The 22425-nt window shown below is 40.1% G+C and overlaps 2 protein-coding genes across 3 annotated transcripts in view; one reads left to right on the top strand and one right to left on the bottom strand.

Annotated features, from left to right (window-relative positions):
- LOC120418795 (uncharacterized) overlaps positions 1–22425 on the top strand; it is a 38991-nt gene that overhangs the window by 9351 nt on the left and 7215 nt on the right. For both annotated transcript variants that reach the window (XR_008212551.1, XM_052710592.1), the window contains exon 2: positions 17042–17644. Coding sequence is in view for 1 of the 2 variants with exons in the window: in XM_052710592.1 (XP_052566552.1) it covers positions 17083–17644 (562 nt within the window). In the remaining variant the exon portion in view is untranslated. The remainder of the gene's footprint in view (positions 1–17041; positions 17645–22425) is intronic.
- On the bottom strand, positions 7669–9244 carry LOC120418834 (uncharacterized). Its single transcript, XM_039581352.2, has 2 exons — positions 8239–9244; positions 7669–8177 (listed from the first exon to the last, which is right to left on the bottom strand). Exons 1-2 carry the CDS (start codon positions 9188–9190, stop codon positions 7687–7689), a joined length of 1443 nt encoding a protein of 480 aa, XP_039437286.2. The 5' UTR covers positions 9191–9244; the 3' UTR covers positions 7669–7686.

The raw sequence follows: 22425 nt of genomic DNA, 5'->3' as shown, positions 1-22425 counted from the left end.
TTTAAATGTGAAGACTATGGCTTGTTATTTAAATTTTTATATTTTTTTATTTTTTTGCCCCCCCTTGACCTCGGCTAGGGCCGAGGGACAAAAACTTTTTTAAATATTTGCATCGGCCTAAATCAATAATTCTTCGTATTTCTTAGAATTATTGACGTTAATGAAAATAGTTTTTTTGCTCTTTGATGTTATGACTCATTTTGAAATATTTTTGTATATCTTAAAAATATTTGCAGCGATTTGTATTTCCAATATGATTAATTTGCTTTTTAAATTATTTTTGCTTATCCATTTAGGCCGATGCAAATATTTTAAAAAGTTTTTGTCCCTCGGCCCTGGCCGAGGTCAAGGGGGGGGGGCAAAAAAATAAAAAATATAAAAATTTAAATAACAAGCCATAATTTTCACATTTAAATGAAAAAAGTGTTTTAAAATGCATTTTACACTAGTTCAGTTGTTTTGCAATCATTAGTTTTCAAAAAATCTAAGGAGTTGAGTTGGAGAATTTGAACGGTGTGCGTCGCGGTCCTCGCGCAGGATTTTCGTTGCCGTTTCCGTCTTTGTTGTCCCCCCGATTGTGTGTGTATTTCGATCCGGGCGGTTTCGCGTTTTCGCATTTTAGTTGGTTTTATCTTTCCACAGCCGGCTGTCTAAGATTAAATCATTTATGCTAAACTCAACACCAAATAACCGGGAATAGTCTCATCCGCATACTCCGACTGATTGCCTTGAGAATGCATAATACATCACGACATTAAACAAAATTTATTGATTATTGGGTCGCATCATCATCTTCTATGTTGAATCCTGGCCATTACCCTTACCCACTAACAAAATCCCAAGTAGAAGTAGTTTTCCGGCACACGCGGGGGTGTGGATATCGTATAGAACCCACCCTTGGTAGCAGCCTGTGCTAACTAACATTCCCGTCCCATCCCCTCGAGATCTACAAACTGACATGGCGGGCGCCGTTGGTGGCCAACGACTGTTTCCTATTCGCACCGGCTCTAGTTTTGATGATCGTGAAGTTTTATCTTTTCAGCGCATTCATGCATGCTGTTGATAAGGGAAACATCATTTGATCGTTGAAGCGTGTGACCGGTTGTGCTGATGGGATATTATGGTCCTGTTCAGCAACGGAGAAGGACAACCATGGGTGGTCTCTCATGCTCATGCTCATGCTCATTAGTTTTCAAAAAATCTAAGATCTGACAAAAACAAAAATTGTATCGAAAAAAAAGATTTTGCATCGAAAATTTTCAAAAAATCTTAAGATTTTTTAATAAACCCAAGCATGCTAAAAATGATTTTAAACGCAGGAGAATGTATTTTAATTTGATTTCAGCTGGTTGCACTTGAATTTTCATTGAAATTTTGAAGTTTATTGTAAAAATATTTTTTTTTGCCCCCTGATTTTTTGGGCCAATTTTGAAGGGGGGGGGGGGGGGGTGACAAAAACTTTTAAAAATATGTGTACCAGCCTTATAAAAAAAAACAATTTTAATCAAAATCCTCAAAAAGCAATATTTAAATTAAAAGTAAAATCAGCGAAAACTTATAGAAATTTTAATTTAGTATCTTTTTGCAATCTTTTTGCAAGGTAGACAAGAACAAAATTCAAAGAATGTTTAAATGTGAAATAAAATCATTTAAGAAAATAAAAAGGCAAAACCCAAAAAAAACTTTGAATTGGCAACATTTTATGTCAAAAGCAAAAAAAAAAAAAACAAATGAATGTTTTGTTTTAATATCTAAAAGATTGATTTCAATATTATTTTTAAATTTTTGACACTCAATTTATTTATTGAGTTTTTCATGAAGAGCCGGTTATAGAACTATTTTGAAAAGCCGTCGCGGGCCGGATGAAATGGCTTCACGGACCGGACGTTAGGCAGGCCTGTTTTAGAAAAACCTGATATTTAAAATGCATTTTCCTAGAAGAGTTTTTTTAATAACAAAACATAAACTTTTTCATAATCAATTTTGTAGAATTTAAGCAAAATGTTTCTTATTCATCCATTCCTTTAATTTTTTATAAGTTACAGCAATTTCACATAAAACCTGTACGTTTGTGTTAAAAATATAACATGTTTAGTATGTAAATATTAAAAAACTTAAAATCTTCTATATGATTTTGTTTTTGAAATTAAATGTACCAATCGAAAAAAAAATCATCAATTATTCAGATGAAACTGGCTCACAATATAAAAAATCGGTTTAATATGATCAATCTTTCAAACCGTAAGGCAGATTTTGGGGTTTATGCTGAATGGTACTATTTCGCTACCGCACATGGCAAAAGCTTTAGTACCCATGAGAATTATTTCATCTACTACAACCAGCTCTACAACTGTTCTCGCTTCAAATAAAAGAAGAAATAAAAGAAATAATTTGATAAAGTAGGAAGAAATGAGCAAAAAGGAAAAATATAAAAATAATAAATAAATAATGATAATTTTTTGAAAATTGTAAAACTCAATAGCATTTGCAAATAAATATTAAAAGTTCAAATTTTACTTAATATGGTTCAATGACACGGAGATCGGGAAAACAGTGCATTAAAAATTACCCATTAAATATTCCTTAAACAAAAAATAGATTGTTTGAGGTATTCATTATCTCAAAATCGTATAAACACCAGGTAGTAGTAACTGTTATTGATCAGCGCGCCCGAGTGCTTCTAGCAGATTCGGCGAATAAAGCTAATTTAGGTAATCTCAAATACTTAAAACTTTAAAATTTGATATCTCTGCAACAGTAAGTGATTCTTATGTAAAATTGGCCGGGGAATATGATGGTGAGGTCAAATTTAAAAAAATAAATAGGGCTGTTTTGAGATACGACCATTTAAAGTTTTCAATTCTCGCTTACTTTTTCAAAAGGTCCTATGTACATTTTTTTTTTGTTGCCCAATGGGCATTGGGTTAAGTTCACTGCGACCACCTGAGAAGGCTATCTTTTGTGATGTACCCTGGTTACTGTCCATACTACAAATTACTCGTATCCATTGGATCGGAAGACGAGAGGTTATTTTGCAGACATGGTTTATCCCAATCCGGCGCAATACAGTCGATGAACTGTATGACCTTCTTGGGATGGGTGTGGTGCCATACATCGTACGGCGTAAGAAGGTGCGATCCAAAGAACCGCAGCCTTCGAGACACAAGTGCTCCGCAGAAGCAGAGTAAATGTGCCGAGCTTTCCAGCTCAGTTAAACAAAAACGACAGAGGTTGTTAGGCCACCTGCCGATTTTGTGCAGGTGATATCTGGCAGGACAATGTCCTGTTAGAAGCCCTGCGAGTATTCGTAGTTCCCTACGGTTTAAGCCAAGAAGTTTCCTGGCAATTGAAGGACTTGGAGTGATAAAAGTTTTAGCTTGTCTCAATCCTCGCATCTCGTCCCCAATTAGTTATTTCTTGCTTCACGGCACATTTTGAGATTCCAAGGAACGGCTCGGGACCCACGAAGATGTTTGATGAGCCTTGTCTGGCAAGTTCATCAGCCATTTCGTTGCCTTCAATGCCGCAGTGCCCTGGGACCCAAAACAGCATCACTCTGTTATGCCGAGAAGCAAGTTCCCTTAGGGAAGCGACGCACTCCCAAACAAGTTTGGATTCGCATTTAGAGGATTTTAATGCCAATAGTGCAGCTTGGCTATCCGAGAAAATACCGATTTTTGCGTGCCTATAATTTCTCATAATACACGTCCTCGCACAGATGTGTATGGCATACACTTCTGCTTGAAAAACGGTAGGCCACTTTCCCATAGATATGGTTTCCCTGGTTCGAGGACCGAAGACTCCAGCTCCAGTAGAAGTGCCCATTTTTGAACCATCCGTAAAGGAACGAATAGTTCCTTCTGGAAGTGTAGGTCCTCCATTACTCCACATTTGGCGATTTGTTTCAATCACCTCATATGGAATGTCCATGTTGGGCCTCACCTCCATGCAGTCCGAGACTGAAGTTGCAAGGGGGGAAATGTCAAAAGCCTTCACGATCCGCGAGTGACCCGTTCCATCTCCTTCCACCCAGTTGTTACACCGTTGTAGTCGTAGAGCGCCAAGCGCTGCCTCCTGCTTCACATGTAAATGTTAAGGCAGAATGCATAGCATGGCTTCCATGGCCGCGGTGGGGGTTTGGCTGCTGTTATTGTGATAGATGTGTCTCCTAGCGATGCTGAAATCTCTCTGCTCGTAAGCATAGCATGAATCCAGCTCGCAGTTGTTCCATCGACGTTCCTTGACCGGAGCGCTTCATTGATGGCTGTGTACGAAGTGTTATCGAAGGCACCCTGAATATCAAGAAAAGCACAAAGTGCAGATTCTTTATATTTCAGTGCGTTCTCGATACGTGACACTAGCGTGTGTAGGGCAGTTTCGGTCGATTTGCCCGCTTGGTATGCATATTGGTGTTTATGCAAAGGGAAGCCCTTCAAGAACTCCGCCCGGATGTGGTTATCCGTGATTTTCTCCATAAGCTTGAGCAGCGTCACTGTCAAACTTATGGGTCTGAAGGCTTTTGGCATCGTGGGGTCACTTCTGCCGGCCTTAGGTATGAAGATCACCTTAACTTTACGCCAGCTTCGAGGGATGTAGCCCAGGGTGAAGCTGGCTCGAAGTAAGTTGATCAACTCAGCCATTATGGTGTCGGCTGCTTTTTGGAGAAAGATTGGAAGGATGCCGTCGGGTCCTGCAGCCTTCAGTCGTTCAAATGTGCCGAGGGCCCATCTGATTGAAGACTGGTTGAACATTCGACGGGCTAGGTGGACTGACTCTCTTGATGGTCGACACCATACGCCATCTGCAGTCCGGGTACTAGCTGCATCCTCCTCTCTTTCAGTTGATTCTGGAAAGTGCGTACTCATGAGTACTTGCAGTGTTTCCTTGTTTGTGACAGTGAGAGTGCCTTGCTCGTCTCTCACCTGTCCTAGACCGTTGGAATGGTCTTTTGACAACACCTTTTGGAGTCGGGTTGCTTCAGACATCGAGCTTATGTCCTCACAGAAATTAGCCAGACTAGTTTTTTTGGCTCTCCTCAACTCCGCGTTATACTTCGTTAGGGTTGCTTTGTAGGCATCCCATTCGGAAGTGAGCTTAGCTCTGTTGAAAAGCCTTCTAGCCTCCTTGCGGAGACTGCTCAGGCTTTCGCTCCACCACGGTACGTCCCGACAGATTTCCCTCACCTTCTTAGGGCAGCTTGCCTGGTAGGCTGCCGTGATCCTGCGTTGAAGAGTATTCGCTGCAGTATCCAATTCTTCGGGGGTTCGTATTCGTGAAGGAGCGTCTTGTTTGGACCGGCAAAGGTGACCTCGAAAGGCGTTCCAGTCCGTGTCATTTGGGTCACGAAACGTTTCCCTTTTCAGTTGACTGGCTTCAATGTCAAAGACAATCTGTCTGTGATCAGATAGACTAGCTTCTTCAGAGACATGCCAGTTTTTTATTTTGTCTGCAAAAGCAGCACTACACAGAGTGAGGTCCAAGACATCCTGTCTTGCGACAGTAACAAAAGTAACCTACTTTTGTTACTGTCGCAAGGCATTGCCCTTATTGCATACATTGACGTTGTTAGACGTCAAGTATTCAAGAAGGCGCTCACCTCTATCGTTAACATCCGTGCTTCCCCATATCGTATGGTGGGCGTTCACGTCACAACCGATGAGGAACGGTTTATTGACAGCCCTACAGTATCGCACAAGTGCGGCCACTTCTGGCGGTGGAACATCGTCCTGGTCACCAGGAAAGTAAGCAGATGCAACAACCATCTCCTGCTTTCCCTTGGTGGTAGGGACGGTCACCATTGCTGCAACGATGTCTCGTTGGACGAATTCCGTGATTGGAGTACACTTGATGTTTCCGCTCAGCAGAATCGCCGTTCTTGGTGTTGCCTGCGTATTGCTGTAGATCAATCTATTGCTTTGACAGGACAGTCCAAGGATTTTGTTGTGGTTCACCCACGGTTCTTGAACGAGAGCAATCCCAAATTGCTCTTTAGTGAACCTCCGACTAAGGATACTGGAAGCACCCTTAGCATGATGGAGGTTAACCTGGATGCAACGGATATTGTTCATTGTTCAGTTGAACCTGCCGTTTTCTCCAAGATGTTTTGATGATCCGGGAACAGGATGGCAGTGTCCTGCAGCTTGGTCGCTGATGTGTGTTGAGGATGCGGGTTCCTCTTGTATAGTACATGAAGTACTGCAAGGCCTCATGAGGTCGGTTTTGGATTGTTTATCTGTACCTGAGAGTTTTCTGAAATGCTGTTGACGAGTGGTAAAATACCGTGCTCATCGTTAGGCAGCGAATGACAAATATTGTTAAAGCTGCCTGAAATAAATTAACCACCACCATCGTAGCGGGGGTGCTCAAGCGGTGAGGTTGTTGCGTGAATTTTCAGAATGTTCAGCTGTACCGGTGCTATATTCGCAGAAAAGCGAAAATATGCATGTGGTTGCCTAGTTTTCGTCAAAGACTGTTGCGTAACCTTACCATCTCTCGCAGAATTGCTCCGAAGAACAACAGAAGGTTCTCGTTTGGTACTGGATAACTCTCCTACTTCCTTCCACATGTGAACCTTCCTGTGCATGTCTCTCATGCATTCCGACACCGCAAACTGCACTCTACAGTTTTCCGCCGACTCTTCTCTTCTAGTGGTGTCCTCTCTTCCGGCGGATTTCATGCTTCTTCTTCCTTTCTTCCGCGTTGGTTCCAGCTGAGGGAAGCAGCTGGCACTTGGGTTTTGGTTTTGATCAATTTCCATGTTGATAAACCTTGTTTTCAGGACTCCTACAAACTTCAACTGTGACTCGGGCCTGCAAAGACACAGAGGAGACTGGCACGGGTCGCTTGACACTGTAGATTGGGGATTGAGATTTGGGAAAGGGATTGGGGATGGGGAATGGGACGTGGTTCTCTGTATGGCTTTTTGCGAGATGAGAGCAGAGGACAACAATCATCTCAACGTTTCCACTTTACCCGGGCTAACGACCGGCAGTTCCAGTTCACGATGATTTCCCTTCATATGTTAACAAGACCACTTATGATGTTGGCACATATTCCGTTTGTCAGCGTTTCCTGTCATTACTGGCGGGAAAATCTACGTGGAATCAGCTGTGCAGACCTCATGTGTGACAGGAATGCAGGTTGAGCGACTCCCACGATTGTACATAGGACACCCATTGCGCATTGGTGGTTTTGAAAAAGTAATCTAGAATTGCGCAATACAGGTAGGAAAAATATTTTAATCTAAATTTTGATCACGGAAATGGATTCTACGTCCGATTTCCTTCAAAATTGAGCCTAAGACCGACCCTCTAAAATTTGTGGTTCCTGAGTTATCGTCGTTTTGCGTAAAAGAGGTATTGGGTGACTCACCACACATAACCTTCGGACTTCTAGAAATGAGCAGAAACTTGCAACAGAGACCCCAAAAGACTCGGAGGTCGTTAAAGTGGATTGCTTTTTTTTGAGTTATCGTTAGGGCTAGTGATTTTTCACGGCAAAAAAAAGAAATTACGCGGTGTACATTTCAGAAAACATCCAAATTTCGCGGCTATTTCACGGCTTTTCAAAACTAAGGAAAGAAAATGCAATTAAGTGTTTTTTCAATACTAAAATAACTAAATACGGCAAACAACTCGTAGTTTTAACAATTCATTTTATTTGCTTGCTTTTTCTGGCTGCTTACGCTTAGATCTTCGAGTTTGTAACAAGAATAGCGTGTGATGCCAAATTGTTTTCTTCAAAGCTCTGCCGGTTTACCGTGTCTACCGTGTTGAATGCACTGACGCTTCGCTCCGCATCTACCGAATTTCCTGGGACAGATAAATACCGGATAGCAATTCGGGACAGATTAGGCAAACGGTCTTTCTGGCTGAACCAGAAGGCAGCTGGTTTGACTCCATCTTCGATCTCGAGAGCGCACTGTTTGTACGCTGCTAGCTCTCCTTCAATTTCCGGCAACTTTTCAGCGCATTCCGGAATACCGTCGCTCAGCCCGTCCAAAGAAAGGATTTTTGCTTGAGCCGGATCGAATCCTCTGACAGCTTTCATGAAGCTGAGGCCTGGCTGCGTGAATCTAGCTGATGTTTCGGTGTAGTATTGGTTCAGCTTGGCAGCTGCATCTTGAAACGCCTTCTTGTAGATCTTGTTTTTCTCCTTCTCTCCCTTGGAACCGAACTCTACATTAAAAAAATAAAATTAATTTTCAATTTATAAACTAAAACAAAATCTGTATCTTACCGGCCATCAGGTCAACCACCTTGTTGTAAGCCAAATGGATTGTTACTTGACGGTTCTCGAACCAGGTCAGCAGGTCCATCAATTTGGCCGAGTTCATCATGATAAAGACGACATCGACCCGAACCGAATCCGTTTTAAACAGATCGTTCAGTTCTAGAAGAGCACTGGTTGGGGCGGAAACAAGTAGCTCGGCTTCAATGAACTTCTTATAATGCTCGACGTATTTCGCATGGTGCGCGACAGCTCTGAACCAGCTGTTCCAACGAGTCACGACTGGCACTGGAGGCAAGGGCACTTCAGAGCCGCACTCTCGGCCAATGAATTCCCTGTATCGAAGCTTGCGCGAAGAGCAGTGCACAAAGATAGACTTAAAGCAAGCAATCATTCTATCCACAGCAGGGAAGTTCCGACGAAATGTTTCACCCACCAGACTCAGAATGTGAGCGTTGCATGTGAGGTGAATGCAATTTGGCAGGAGCACTTTCAAGCTGGTCACGGCCTTGGTCATGTAAGTTGCGTTGTCCGTCAGCACGACGACAACCTTGTCAAAATCGACGTCAAACTTGGTCAACGTCTGAATGATAGCTCTCGAAACGGTTGTAGCGTTCACCTTATCCAGAAAAACCAGATCCGCAGTGACTGCCTCCATCTTGTCTTGTTGTCCGGAAGTGACGGGCAGGATAAAAACAATGTGCAAGATAAACCTATCCTGCTGGTCCGAGGCTTCATCAGCGGCAATCACGATCGAAGAAGCTGCTGCAACACGTTCTCGCAGTTCCTGCTGTGCGACATCGAAAACCTTAGGCAGTACTTGGGATCGGAGGGTCGTGGACTGTGGAAGCACTCCAAGGTTTTTGACAGTCTCGGAGCTTCGGATGATCAAGCTTGTACAGCGGAATGTTTGCAGATGCGAAAGCTTCCACGAGTTCAAATTGCGAAACGTTTCGCGCATCACGAGATGATGTGGCTTTGTGGAATGCGCTCACCACCGTTGTTTGTTTTTGCACGGAATGCGTTACATCCTTTGGCTGCTTTTGGACCTTTCCGATGTGGGTTTGCGATTTTAGGTGTTTGTCGATGGTGGCCTTTCTGGTATGGTCCAATGTTACGTTGCAAGACGTACAAAATAATTGGCCTTCGTCCGCATGTAGTGTTCTTTTTGTGTACTGTTTAGCTCGCTCGACACACGTAATTTTTACTGCTGTTTTCATTTTGTTACCTGCTAAGGGAGCGTTCTTTCATTACGTAACGCGAAAAATCGGACTTTTAGACCCCCTCCCCCCCCTCGTAACAAAATTTCCATACAAATTTTAAAAATTTTGTATGGAGCGTAACACGGCCTCCGACCCCCCTCCCCTCCTACTGCGTTACGTAATAAAAGAACGCTCCCTAAAATGGCTCGCGACGCGCAACTTGGAAAAAACACCACTTCCGTAAGCAGCTTTCAAAATTCTGGGTGCGCTCGTTACACTGAGAATCAACATTACACATTGTTCAGTTAATTTTTACACATTCGTATGGAATTTATCAGCTCAAGTATGGTAACACACTATTGTGTAATCATAGTTGAACTGAAAATCCCATACAAGTGTGTAAAAGTTAATTGACTAAATGTCTAATGCTGATTATCAGTGTAACAATCGCCAATTACCCAGTCACGAAATAATCTAGCAGAGCTGGTTCTGTCAGAATCCTGCTTCAATGGAGGAACATTTCTGCTACAATTCCGATAGAATATTCAGCTCTGCTAGAATTCTGCCAAAACGCCGTGACTGGGCAAGGATGTGCCAGAGAAATTTTATAAAAATTACGATTTGCATTAGTGCGCACCGGTCAGGATTGCTCGACAGCAGTATATTTAATAAAAATATAAATGTCGCGGCATTTCACGGTATACGCCGAATTTCACGGCCAAGACCAAATTTCACGGATTTCGCGGCTTCCGCGAAATCGCGAAAAATCACTAGCCCTAGTTATCGTCGTTTGAAGATAGGAATTTCGAGGTCCGATTTGGATGAAAATCGGGATTTTTGCATGTTTTGATAGTCTCAACAGCTCTGCCAAATTTGAGCAGAATCGGAGATGATAATTTTCAAATGTTGTTCCGCTTCAGATGTAATGACCCTTAAGGTGTTAATAGAAAAATTCTACAAATCGTGATTATTTTTTTTAATTTCAATTTACTATTTCTGAACCATGAAGGACACTTCTAAGACCTTAAAATGTAAAGGGTTGACCTTTCGACAACCACTTACGGGAAAACTGACAAATACAAATTTCGATTTTAAGTTGGAAACTCCGGTATTGCTTAGCAAATGTTTTAGTAATCCATCATTTTTTTTTTTAATAAAGTCTTTCCTTTATCATCCTGAATCAAGAGGAGTTAAGGCGGGTTGCGGGTCGGTCGGAATAGAAATATTTATTTTTAAATGTTTTACGGCAAATCCAATTGAAGTAACAACTCGTCGCGTCGCTAGTTTCTTTTACACATGACAAAAATAAGCTTCCAGCAGGACACATGACTTGATTATTTTGATGTTAATATATTGAAAACTAATCGGGATATACCTCAGAAAAATCAATGCTTTTGATGTTCTGAGTTTAATATGTTATTTGTCAGCCGGCTGTCTAAGAAAGAATCCTAAGCAAATTTTAAAAATCCATCAGCTAATCTAAAACAGTCTTTACGGCAGCATCCGATTGTCTGGGTTGAGAATTAATGTTCAGTCTTATAAAATAATAACCTTCATTTGAAATAAACGGGAACTGTCTCGACGGCAGCATCCGATTGCTTGCCTCGAGAATAAAATTGTAACAATTAAACACATCATGTCATTGGTCGCAACGCTTGCTTAGAGCGTATCCTAGACCTTTTACCTTCCCAAAAACCGTCCTACTCCAAGCGAAACTAGGGAACACCGTGGAGATTTTCCCTTGTCCCCTAAAAAAAGTGGTTCAGGTGGAGTAGGTTCTTTTCTCAGTTATCAATTCCTAGGCAACTTGGGCTTTGACAATCATCACATAACATGGCGAAATTCAGTCTGCAAACCGCTAAAATCACCGTCTCCTAGCGAAGCGAAAGTCCGGTATTGCTTAGCAAATGTTTTAGTAATCCATCAATTTTCTACAATGTATTGCGTTGAAGCCCAGTAGGCCTTGAAACCTGAAAAAATATTTTTTAAATTTCGTAGCAAAAATATGTGACTGGCCCAAACTAAAAGTATGCACCCCCCCCCCCCCCCCCACCAAAAAGAAAGGACAGTAACAGCAAAAATGTGTTGCTCTAACAACTAAATATATTAAATGAATTTATAATTTTGTTTTCAATTATAATTTTATATCCGGCGTTATCAAATTTGTTCGCAAAACCCTAAGTGATAGCATAATGCCGTCTTTTTGATACCCGTAACAGCAACTTTCTTTCCAATCCCCAATGTTTCCCATCATTGATAATGATAAATTTGCATGCCAATCACCTTCTAGGTCATTTGTGGACCCAACCCAACCCAACAGTTATTGCACGGCGACACCAACGCGACGCGACGACGTCAAGTGCGCCACTTTGTGATGTGAATAAATGATGGCATCGCCACCCAGCAGACAATTTGACTGCCAATCAGAGGCTCGTTGAACCGCGGAGTGTGGATTTGTATGTGACACAAGTGCCACCTTGCTTGATTTGTAACAATGATTGCCCGTTCACGCTGCAACGGGCACCTGTGTGTCGGTTATTTTTTTTATTGTAGCGGGGGAGGTGAAAACTTTCATTTGTCGCAAGATGGCATGCATGATGAATTTTAATCGATTTTTTGGTGAAATTGAAACCTTGGCAAATTGTATGCATAACGCTTTTTAACGATTGATTTTCAGATATGTACTCAAGCCAACCAACACTTCAAAAACGATACTATGTCCGAAAGTATATGAAGCGTCTTCATACATTTTAAACCCTAGATATATTTTCAGAGTTTTCTCCAAAGGTTTCAGTCAATTTGGTGCATTCAGAGTTCAGATATCTTATAAGTATATTTTCTTTTAAAGAAAGGCGATATGAAATTTAGGCATCTCTTAGAAAAAAAACGTTACTTAATCCACCCTTAAGTGGTTGGTGCCTTCCTCACATTCAGAGGGTAATGCTATCCAAAGAGATAAAAAAGGGCGGACCTTTCAGTGTTCTATCAACTTGATTCATTATTCATACCATCAGATTGGGTAGTCAGATCTTCATAATTCAGGGCACTGATGTGCTTATAACTTTTGATAGGGTTGTCAGATCTTCAATCTTTTGAACTCGTTGGAAAAATCTTTTGATCACCTATCCATCGACAGGTCGCATGATAGATCCAGACAACGTTTTCATTGAAATATATGAGATCCGGCCTCTAAAAGTGCATAAATAACACTTAAGTGCGCATAACTTTTGATAGGGTTGTCAGATCTTCAAACTTTTCAATACCTTTCTAACAATGTATAACATGACGGGTTTCAGTTTTCTTAAAAAAACCACCTTTTTACAATCTTCCGGACTTTTGTTAGAATCGTTTTTTTAGCATAACTTTTGAAGTACTTTACTAAACTTTATAATTTTCAATAGCGACTTATGGAACCCCAAGACGGATCGAAAGAGACCAATACGGTCCAAATCGGTTCAGCCAGTGCTGAGATAATTCAGTGCAATTTTTTTTTTTGATCAACATCTCACCACACACACAGACATTTGCTCAGAATGTGATTTTGAGTCGATAAGTATACATGAAGGTGGGTCTAGGAGGTCGAATTAAGAATTTCGTTTTTAGAGTGATTTTATAGCCTTTCCTCAGAAAGGTGAGGAAGGCAAAAAATGATTTAAAATGCATCAATAAAAAAAGGGTTTTGTATATTTTGTTTGAAGAACCAAAATTAACAGTTATGTATTTACATATACATGGGTTATTTCACGTGAAGCGGCACGCCACTCGAAAACGACTTTTTTGTGATCATACTTAAAATTGGTGGAGCTTTTTGCCTTCCTCACCTTACTGAGGAAAGGCTATAAAATCACTCAGAAAATGAACTTTTTGATTAGACCTCCTAGACCTACCTTCATTTGTACATATCGACTCAGAATCACCAGCTGAGCAAATGTCTGTGTGTTTGGCTGTATGTAGACATATGTATCAAATCAATGTCACTGGTATATCTCGTCACTAGCTGAAACGATTTTGACTGTTTTGGCCTCATTCGATTTCTCTTCGGTCCCATAAGTCCCTATTGAATTTTATAAGATTCGGTAAAGCACGGCAAAAGTTATGCTTAAAAAGCTGCTGCATATAAATTTCACAATTTGCAAAAAGGGTGGGTTTTGCATGGAAACCGGCCATATTATATATTTTTCGAAAGGTTCTGATATTACCTTTCTTGTGGATTAAGAATTTTCAAGATCTGACGTACCTGTATGAAATTAAAAGCAGTTTAAAAAATGATCCGCCCGTGTGGATCAATCGGACCGCGCACTGGACTCACAAGTCACAATCCAGAGGTCGCTGGTTCGAATCCCGCGGCGGGCGCTCTAAAATTCTTTGTGTAAATATGGGTATTCGGCGCCGTCGCTCCGTGCCATACTCTCGTACACTTAGGAGCCCAAGGCGGCGAAGTCCTTGTAGATAAAAAGGAAGACACTAGTGGTTGGTACTAGCAATGGTGGCCGACAGCTATAAAGTCAACTTCGTTTTTTTAAAAAATGATCTGAATTTACATAACCTCAAATGGTCGGGTCTGATCGCCACGGAAAAGCCGTGTAGAGGGTTGCCATTTTCCTCAAAGGCGGTGTCTGTATAATCTTGACAAAAAGTCTGTAGGTAGTCTGTTTTTTTACTCATCACTTATTTTTATTAGGACCTCTTAGGTGTTGCAGGGGAGATCCATAAACCATGTGGACACTTTAGGGGAGTTGGAATCACTCTATAAATGAGATAAAGGCACCAACCACCTAAAGGTGGATTAAGTAACGTTTTATATTATCGAATCCCGATTTTTGTAGCCCCGAAAATCTGTACGCTCTAGTCGAAATTTAACAAATAGGGGAAATTCATTTAGTTACAGCATATTTATCGGAGCGGAATCACATAACAACCTCTACATTCGTAAATTCACGAATGTTTAAATCTTCTTAGCAGATAAAATTACTCGAATCTCACTACATTGTTGTGGGGTTCGTCGCTTGTTCTTAGAGCAATTTTTACAATTGACGAACCATCATAACAACAGCCAGTGCATTTTTACGATTTCGCAGATCGCGTGATATCGGTAAAATTTGTGCACACAGTGTCTGTGGTGAAGGGTTTGTATTGGTATGTTTGGGCTGCGCTTCGGCATCAGCTCACCAGGCAGCGCTGGCGTCGCCGTGATTGGTTTGATGAAGGACGATGAATTTCAATAATAATGTGTATGGAGAGTCACGTCTGTTTGTCTGTGATTTATGTCTTTTCGAGAATCTTTAATTTGTTTGTGTCTAAAAATCACAATCCCTCATCATAACTATCCCCGAAACACTTTTAATTATTAACGCCGATTCTTTCATGAAATCGATTGGTTGTGTTTTCATTGGCACCTCTCAGAAGTCTCCATGTTTACGGGAATAGTGAAACTATCTGCAAGGTGTAATTTACCTTTCGTTGTTCGTCTCCTAGGATGATTCAGCAGGTTTCAACGACCACAACCACAGTACAGTTCAAAGGTGTTGAACAACAGGTCTCGAAAAATTTCACTAATCACAATCGACGTCATTTGGTGGGGGACATTCGTCGTAACTTTTCATAACCCGGAACCACCCCGTTAAAAATTTCACTTTTTTCACTAGCAAACAAAATCGCAACTACAGTCCATGAAGAAGATCCTTATAGACAGCGAAATAATGGAAATCCGATAAACATGTCACGGCGCACGGTGACCTAAAACGTAAATCGAAATTTAACTTGTCCCCGCCCAGCCCGAAACATCCTTGCCGTCCGACTTTAACACACTTTTGGCCGGTTCTGGACGGAGGATGCGCTGCAGCATAAAAGTGAAATTTGCAATAATTTTGAGGTCAACGACGACGAGGACTTAATTTGCGTCATACGCATGAAGAACGCATCGTCCCAAATATTTATTTTAAGTTGTTTTTCGTCAGAGGCTGAGCGATGTCCAAGATGTGCATGGTTGTTCCACTTTGCCGCGGTATGTTAGCCTGAATCAGGTTTTTTGGCTCCTTGCTGGGATATTCCAGATGAAACCACACTGGGCAGAATTTTGTATAAACGACTGGTCGACACGTACCTGGACAATTTATTTTGGAAAATCAACAAGTACATGTACGCAAATACGCAAGGTTGTCTTCGCATCCAGTTTCAAGTGAAAACGAAACCGATCAAATCGAGGAATGAAAACAAAGTCGAACATTTCTATAAATGAAACCTGTCTCTCCCGTACACGTTGGTGACGCGATAGAAGAGTGTCACGTGAGTATTGAAGATGAAAGTGGTTTTTCCAGTCTCGGGACTCGGTGGAAAAACGACGGAAAATTCGTTCGCTATCATCCGGTGTCGTCTGGTTTTGGCGCGGAAGAAATGCCGGTTCTCGGGCTGGCGCGCACAATATTAGCTAAAGAGCTTTGGGTCGCGTCGTGACTGGAAAACTGGTTTTCCACCGTATAGGTTAGTGGTGGCAAGAGAAGCAGTGGCAAGTTCACCACCAAGATGAGCCTTACCGATAGTGTCTTCACAGTAGCTGTGGGAGTTTTCGGTTAACTCGATAGCGTCCGTTCAATCATGCTCGTTTGAATGAAATGTTGGTGAATTCAACGCCAGCTGTTTAGTCGTAATTAGTTCTATGATGCATGCTTTGAAATATCATTTACCAGATGCATCATTTAAAACTAAAAAAACTTGTGGGTTTTGTTATAAACAATTTAAATTTTATGTGAAAAAATAATAGTTTTAAGAAATTGACTGCGCAGACAAAACTCTTAGGGAAGTATGAACTTTAGGGTCCAAATTTATTAGATCGTTTTGCAAAGTGAATGTTGATTTATTTATTTATTTTTTGTCACTTTAAAATACTTTTTTTTCTCCCTAAAACGCCCTGTCAAGCCCAAACACAAGCTTTTAAGGACTATGCCTGTACAGGAATTTGTTCAGGGGACAAAACTATAACTTGAAGCCCAAGGCTACCAAATTTGAATGACCTTAGTATGTTTCTTACGCTCATTTCTGAAAAAAATACTCGAAAAGGCACTTTTTCCATTCATGCTCGGCTCGCGAGTTGTAAACCATTTTTGGTTTTTTTTTTGTTGTATGGAAACATTGTTTCTGATATCCGAATCTATCATTCTAGGGGTGAGCATCAAAATTTTGACCACTTTTAATCTTTTTGGGACACCCTATTGTCCATGTATGAATTTGAGAAATTTAAATTTTCTAAGTATTTTGCAATCAGCCTCAATTATTCAACATTCAACTAACGATATCCATACGATAAATTAAACTGATAGAAATCATGTACGCTAATCCGGTAACTTTATGTTGTCGAAAATTCACTTCTAGACAATGTACCACTTAATTCTGATCGGTCACGTGACATGCCATTGAATAATTTTTCATCCTTTTGACCATATTCGAAGGTGAAATTTAATGTTCAGGTGTCGTCACTAATCACTGCCATTAACGCTCATTCATCTCCTTATTCGGCTTCTTCCCTCCCGAAAAGGGGTCACGAGAGACGATTTTATGGTTCACCTGTTTCATTCAACTTTTGCTAATTGATTGTTTCTTTCGTGTGATTTCAGCGTCCGACCAACAACTACAATAGCCGCACCCTAAGAATAGGATGGAAATACGATGGTGCTGGGCAGCGTTCATTCTGCTTACCGTGGTAACACACAATCCGGCCAGTTCCACCGAGGACAGTCGGCAGCGGACAGCGAGTGCAAGTGCCGATGACAGCACTTTAGAAAAGCGGGATCGGGACTGGGACTCGTTGAAGTCTTCGACAAACCTACCCAAGTCATCGTCGATTGAGTCCAATTATAATTTGGATGAAATAATTGCCAACCGAGAGACGGTTGCAGCCAGCAGCGTGAAAAAGTATCTGAAGAAGGAATCCAAAAAGCACAGGAAAAAGTACGTTTCAAACGATGACTATCGGACGATGCCGGAGTCGGAGGCGATCCCCGAACACAGGGAGGAATCCCCGGAAAGTGGTGGCAGTAAGGCAGATTCGGAGAAACCGCACAGCCGCAAGAAGCGGTTAATTTGGGTGACGGACGATGGCCGCTTGGCACTTCCCCCGGGCACCTCGCTGACCATTGCACCGACCATTGCGTTGCCGTTTGTGCGTTATCCGCCGACGGGTTTTCTCTCCAACATCTCAATCAGCTTGCCGGTGACCAGTAAGTACACGAGCCATGCATTCATGATGTGGTTGCAATTGTCGATGGTTTGTAGTTTGAAAGATTAATTAAACAACAAGTGTCTGCTAATTGAAATTTATCTTCATTTATCTTCATGCGTGTATCATGATACTAATAGAACTTAAAAGCTATAAATAATAATTTTACTAAAAATAGTTGTATTTTTACAATGAAAAATTTTCAACTACGGCTAATAGAAAAAGTCTCTGTTTAATTTGCAACTTACCTTTTTAACCCTTTCAGGCCTGATGGGTCACATATTACCCATACCGAAATTCGGTTGTATAAAATCACACAGTGCTCAAAACATACAACATTGTTCAGCAAAGTTGTAATTTATGAGTTTCTCTACCTAGGAAAAAATGTTTTAGTGCTTGTTAACCCTTTCAGGCCTGATTTTTTCTGAGCTATGTTAATCTAAAATTTTGGTATCAGTAATTTAATTTTTCATATGACTAAACAGAAACAGGCAAACAAAATTTACATTTCATTATTGGACGTTCTGGGTCCTCCAAAGTTTCCTGGAATACAGATCTTGGAGTCACCGCCGAAACAACACGATTGTACCAAGTTTCCGATTATGGTTCATATTCAGTGATGTTCCTGGGACCCTTTGGCAACAATATGAGTTATGTGGATCACTTTTGAGTGTCCTGGAATACAGATATTGGAGTCTACCGCCGTAACAACACGATTGTACCATGTTTCCAATTATGGTTCATATTCAGTGATATCCCTGGGACCCTTTGGCAACACTCTGAGCTATTTGGATCACTTTTGAGATGTTGTGGGTCCTCCAAAGTGTCCAGGAATACAGATCTATACTTTAATTCCCTGCAAAAAGATGTTAAATAAGTTCAAATGTGTGCTCATACCTCTGACATTTTTGACGATTTACATGTATGTAACCCCTTAAATCAAATTCTGCAAAGTTTAAGGATCATTTAGACATCCATACAAATCACTGGAAAAAAAACGTCCCGATTGGTTGAGTTATGCTCGAGATCCAGCTAGTTGAAATTACCTTTCCAACTTTTTTGAGAGGTTGAGAGTTGGAATGCTAAGCAAAAAAACGCAAATGTCCTCGTTTTTAGTCTTTTAAGCATAAGCATAAGCATAGGTGCCCACCCACAGTTGCTACTCCGTTATTGACCAGGACCTCCAGAAGTTACATCCACGAGCCGTGGAAGATGAGTGGAAGCTATCTTTCCTCGCTTCGCAACTTCTCAAAGGCCCCTATCATGCTGATCAATACCGGCGCCGGCCACGACCAAAACTTTCGAATTGAAAACAACTTTGCAACAATCTATTTCGTGTTGTAATCGAAGCATATTGAAAACTTATTGTTTCCATTGTTGCAACATGTGACTTAGCCCGATTTGTGTGCTAAGAACAATATTGAAATCAAAAATCCTTAGATACAGTTCGGCCCAACCATTCGCCCTTTCATCAATTCATCCGTGGCTCAGTGGTAGAGGCAAGGTGTGAAGATCTGAGGGTACCAGTCCAGAATCCCAACAGGGGCACTTTAGTTTTTTTTGCTTAAAAAGTTTTTTTTTGTTTTGTTCAAATTAAACGACAACATAATGGCCAAGGGAATGATGGAAAGAGAGGAATCACAAATCCATATAAATAATTTCAAGATTGTTCAGGTGTAAACCGAAAACGCGATCAAAAATTAGTGGAAGAATAAGGCCGTTTTTAACTGCTAATTTAATTGTCGGTATACAGTCCACCGCACGGTTTAATCATTTTCTGACGTACATTCAATTTTGCAGTCCAAAACCAGACATTGAATTGAAAAAATAAAATTCTTTTTCAATTTTCTTTTCTTGATTTGTGTGCACCTACGTCGAAGACCAAGATTGTTTATTTTTTGCTCTTTGGTCTGACAGTTTTGGTCTGACAGATTTGGTCTGACAGCTTTATCATGGATTTTGGTCTGGTCTAGGCAAGGGATAGGACACAGCACCTTCCTGCATAATGGCAACATCAAGCAACACAACAAACTACTTTACCTACATATTTAGACAAACAAATTGTTTCTGGAACTTCGTCGTAACAAAGTTAAAACAAGCGGCTAAATGTTGCCAACACAACATTTTCGTGCGCTTTTTAGGGCACCACGAGTGTTCTAACTATGTTGTGATAGCACATTTTGGGTGTTACGAAATAGTTGCATTTAAGGATCCGCAACAAAAAAAATGTTACTTGGGGAGCGGCAGTGATGTGACCATGAGCATTTTGTTTATCGGTTTAAAATTGGAAATCTTAGGCGGAATCTTAGGCGGAAAAAAAATGATTATTTAAAAAGTGTTTTAATCGAACGCGTGCCAACCGAGCAGTAGTGCTATGTGCTGGACTTATCAGTATTTTTTTTACTGTTTGTAATATTTAGATAACGCGAGCAAATTTCAAAAATAGTAAATTAAAGACGTTTTACTATTCATAAAATTGATAGTTTGACGAGTTTTTACTAAAACAGCCAGTTGGAATAAATTATTACGATTAACGAATATAAACGAAAAGAAAACAGCTTAAACGAACTAAACCGACGGCGTGCCTTCCAATCAACGATAATAAAAGAAGGACTTATGAAAAATAAAATATCAAATAAAAGACTCCGAAAACACGTTCCGCGAGGTCCCACTATTCTCAATCGAATCAAAACATTCCTCGTTTTTAGTATTTTCGCAACAAACTTACAAAAAAAAACATAACATGCTTTAAAAAGCCTTTTCATCTTAATTTAGAAAAAAGAGCGAACGATCCGCTCAATAATGAACGAGTTGAAATTAGCGAGGAAGCAAACTATTATAAATCGAGAACACGAATGGAAGATTTATACGTAGAAAGTGCTGTTTCAACATCCTGATTAAGAATTTGTTGATTCGGTGAAAATTGCGTTTTTCAGGAAGAAAAATTTCTCATATACAGTTCCATGGGAGGAAGCGCATGGTGGCTCAAGTAAATTGTAATAAGTTAGTCAATAAGCCCTGTCGTGTTTTAATAGTAGTTTATGCAACAAGTTGCAAAAAGAGGATTTTTTCAGCACGAGTCGTACATTTATCCAACGAGTTTCACCGAGTTGGATAAATACGAAGAGTGCTGAAAAAAACAAGTTTTGCAACGAGTTCCATACAACATTTTTTGCAATTCCAAAAAATACACGCTGAGTGAAATTTTATGTCAAATTTTCATGTATTTTGTCAATAAATCGATTAAATCAAAAAAATGTTGAAAAGTGTTACTTTTCGAAACAAGTGCTGAAAAGTTCAACTTTTTAGCATCCATTTGAGTGCTGAAAAGTAGAACTTTTCAGCATTTATTTTGAAAAGTGTTGCTATTCGATTCTGTTATTTTTGGTACAGAAAAGTAGGCTATTTCGTCGTTCAAGAATGACAGGAAAAGTAAATAGTTTCACGACGGAATTGCAAAAAAATATTTAACATTTATTTTACCTTTAATTTGCACGAGCTTTTGAAAAAAGGATTTTTAAATCATTTTTTTTATTTATACATAGTACCAGCTAGCAAAATCTAACTTAGAAATATGTACCCTCTCTGCAAAGGCTTATGAACTAATCTCAGTTGAAAGGTTCTCCGAAACTCTGAATTGCCAATGTAACATCCTGTAGCAGAACTGTTGTAATTTAATATAAACACTAATTAAATTAAATAATAATAATAAATCTCTTTTTCATTGTTTATTTAGCACCACAAGACTCCATTAGTATGAAAAAAAAAACATTTTTTTTCTAAAAAACGCAATTTTTACCGATACAATACTTTGAATTGAACACACCTTTAAAAAAGCTCGAGAAAATGGGAAAATTTCCAAACTAACTCCCTCTTTCTTCAAGCTAGTGTCGTGACCAGACGGACATATTTCAGTTCAATCCGTCGTTTTCTCGCGGATTTCGGATGCCAATTCAAAACGCGTGTTTCATGGCCAAAGCAAAGCAGAAGACTTATTTTTCTCTCTGTCACTCACACTACCATATAAGTTCTCGCACATGCCAGCACACCAATACTACTGTTCGCTACAAGATATTATGCTAGGGGTGCTCACATTTCTACATGCCACGCTCCATCACTACATCCTCGTTCTCCCCTACACTCCTCTTTTTCCTTTTTTTTTATTTGAACAATTGTAAAGAAAACTATACCTTTGTTACAGTAAAAACATCATTGCTATACATTATCATTCTATTTGCTTTTTTTCGCTTTTTTTGCCATTATTATTTTTGTTATTTTCTTATGTCAGGAAAAGCCAATTTTAACCTGGCCGCAAAAACCTGAATCTTTTCATAAACAATAATTTACTACACATAGCTCTCGTAATTTCGTCGCTGTCTCCGTTGCATACGATTACGGTTCACTTCTATAGCTGAATGCTCGTCAAATCTCGTCCTGTCCTCGATTTCCAAACGATGTTGATCTAGGAAATCATCCACGCCGCAACCCACAGGCTTCTGGTCTCTGTTGAATGGTTCGGTAATCTGAAAATATACAAGAAAAAAAAATCCAAACTTTTCGTTTGGCTCATATCAGACAATGTGTGAGATATAATTTATAGTTATCTTAGATACAAACTGTTAATCTGTAAAATTAAATATACTGACATTATTTTAAATTCTATGATGAATTCGTTCAAACCAACAATAAATCATCATTTCAAAAGATTGAGAATCTTAAATTTCTTTGCCAACTTAAATAACATTCATCAAAAATTCCCACACACTTCACATCCCATTTCAC

This window comes from Culex pipiens, chromosome 3 (assembly GCF_016801865.2).
Source record: "Culex pipiens pallens isolate TS chromosome 3, TS_CPP_V2, whole genome shotgun sequence".
Lineage (NCBI taxonomy): Eukaryota > Metazoa > Arthropoda > Insecta > Diptera > Culicidae > Culex > Culex pipiens.
This window is presented reverse-complemented; position numbering and strand designations above follow the sequence as displayed.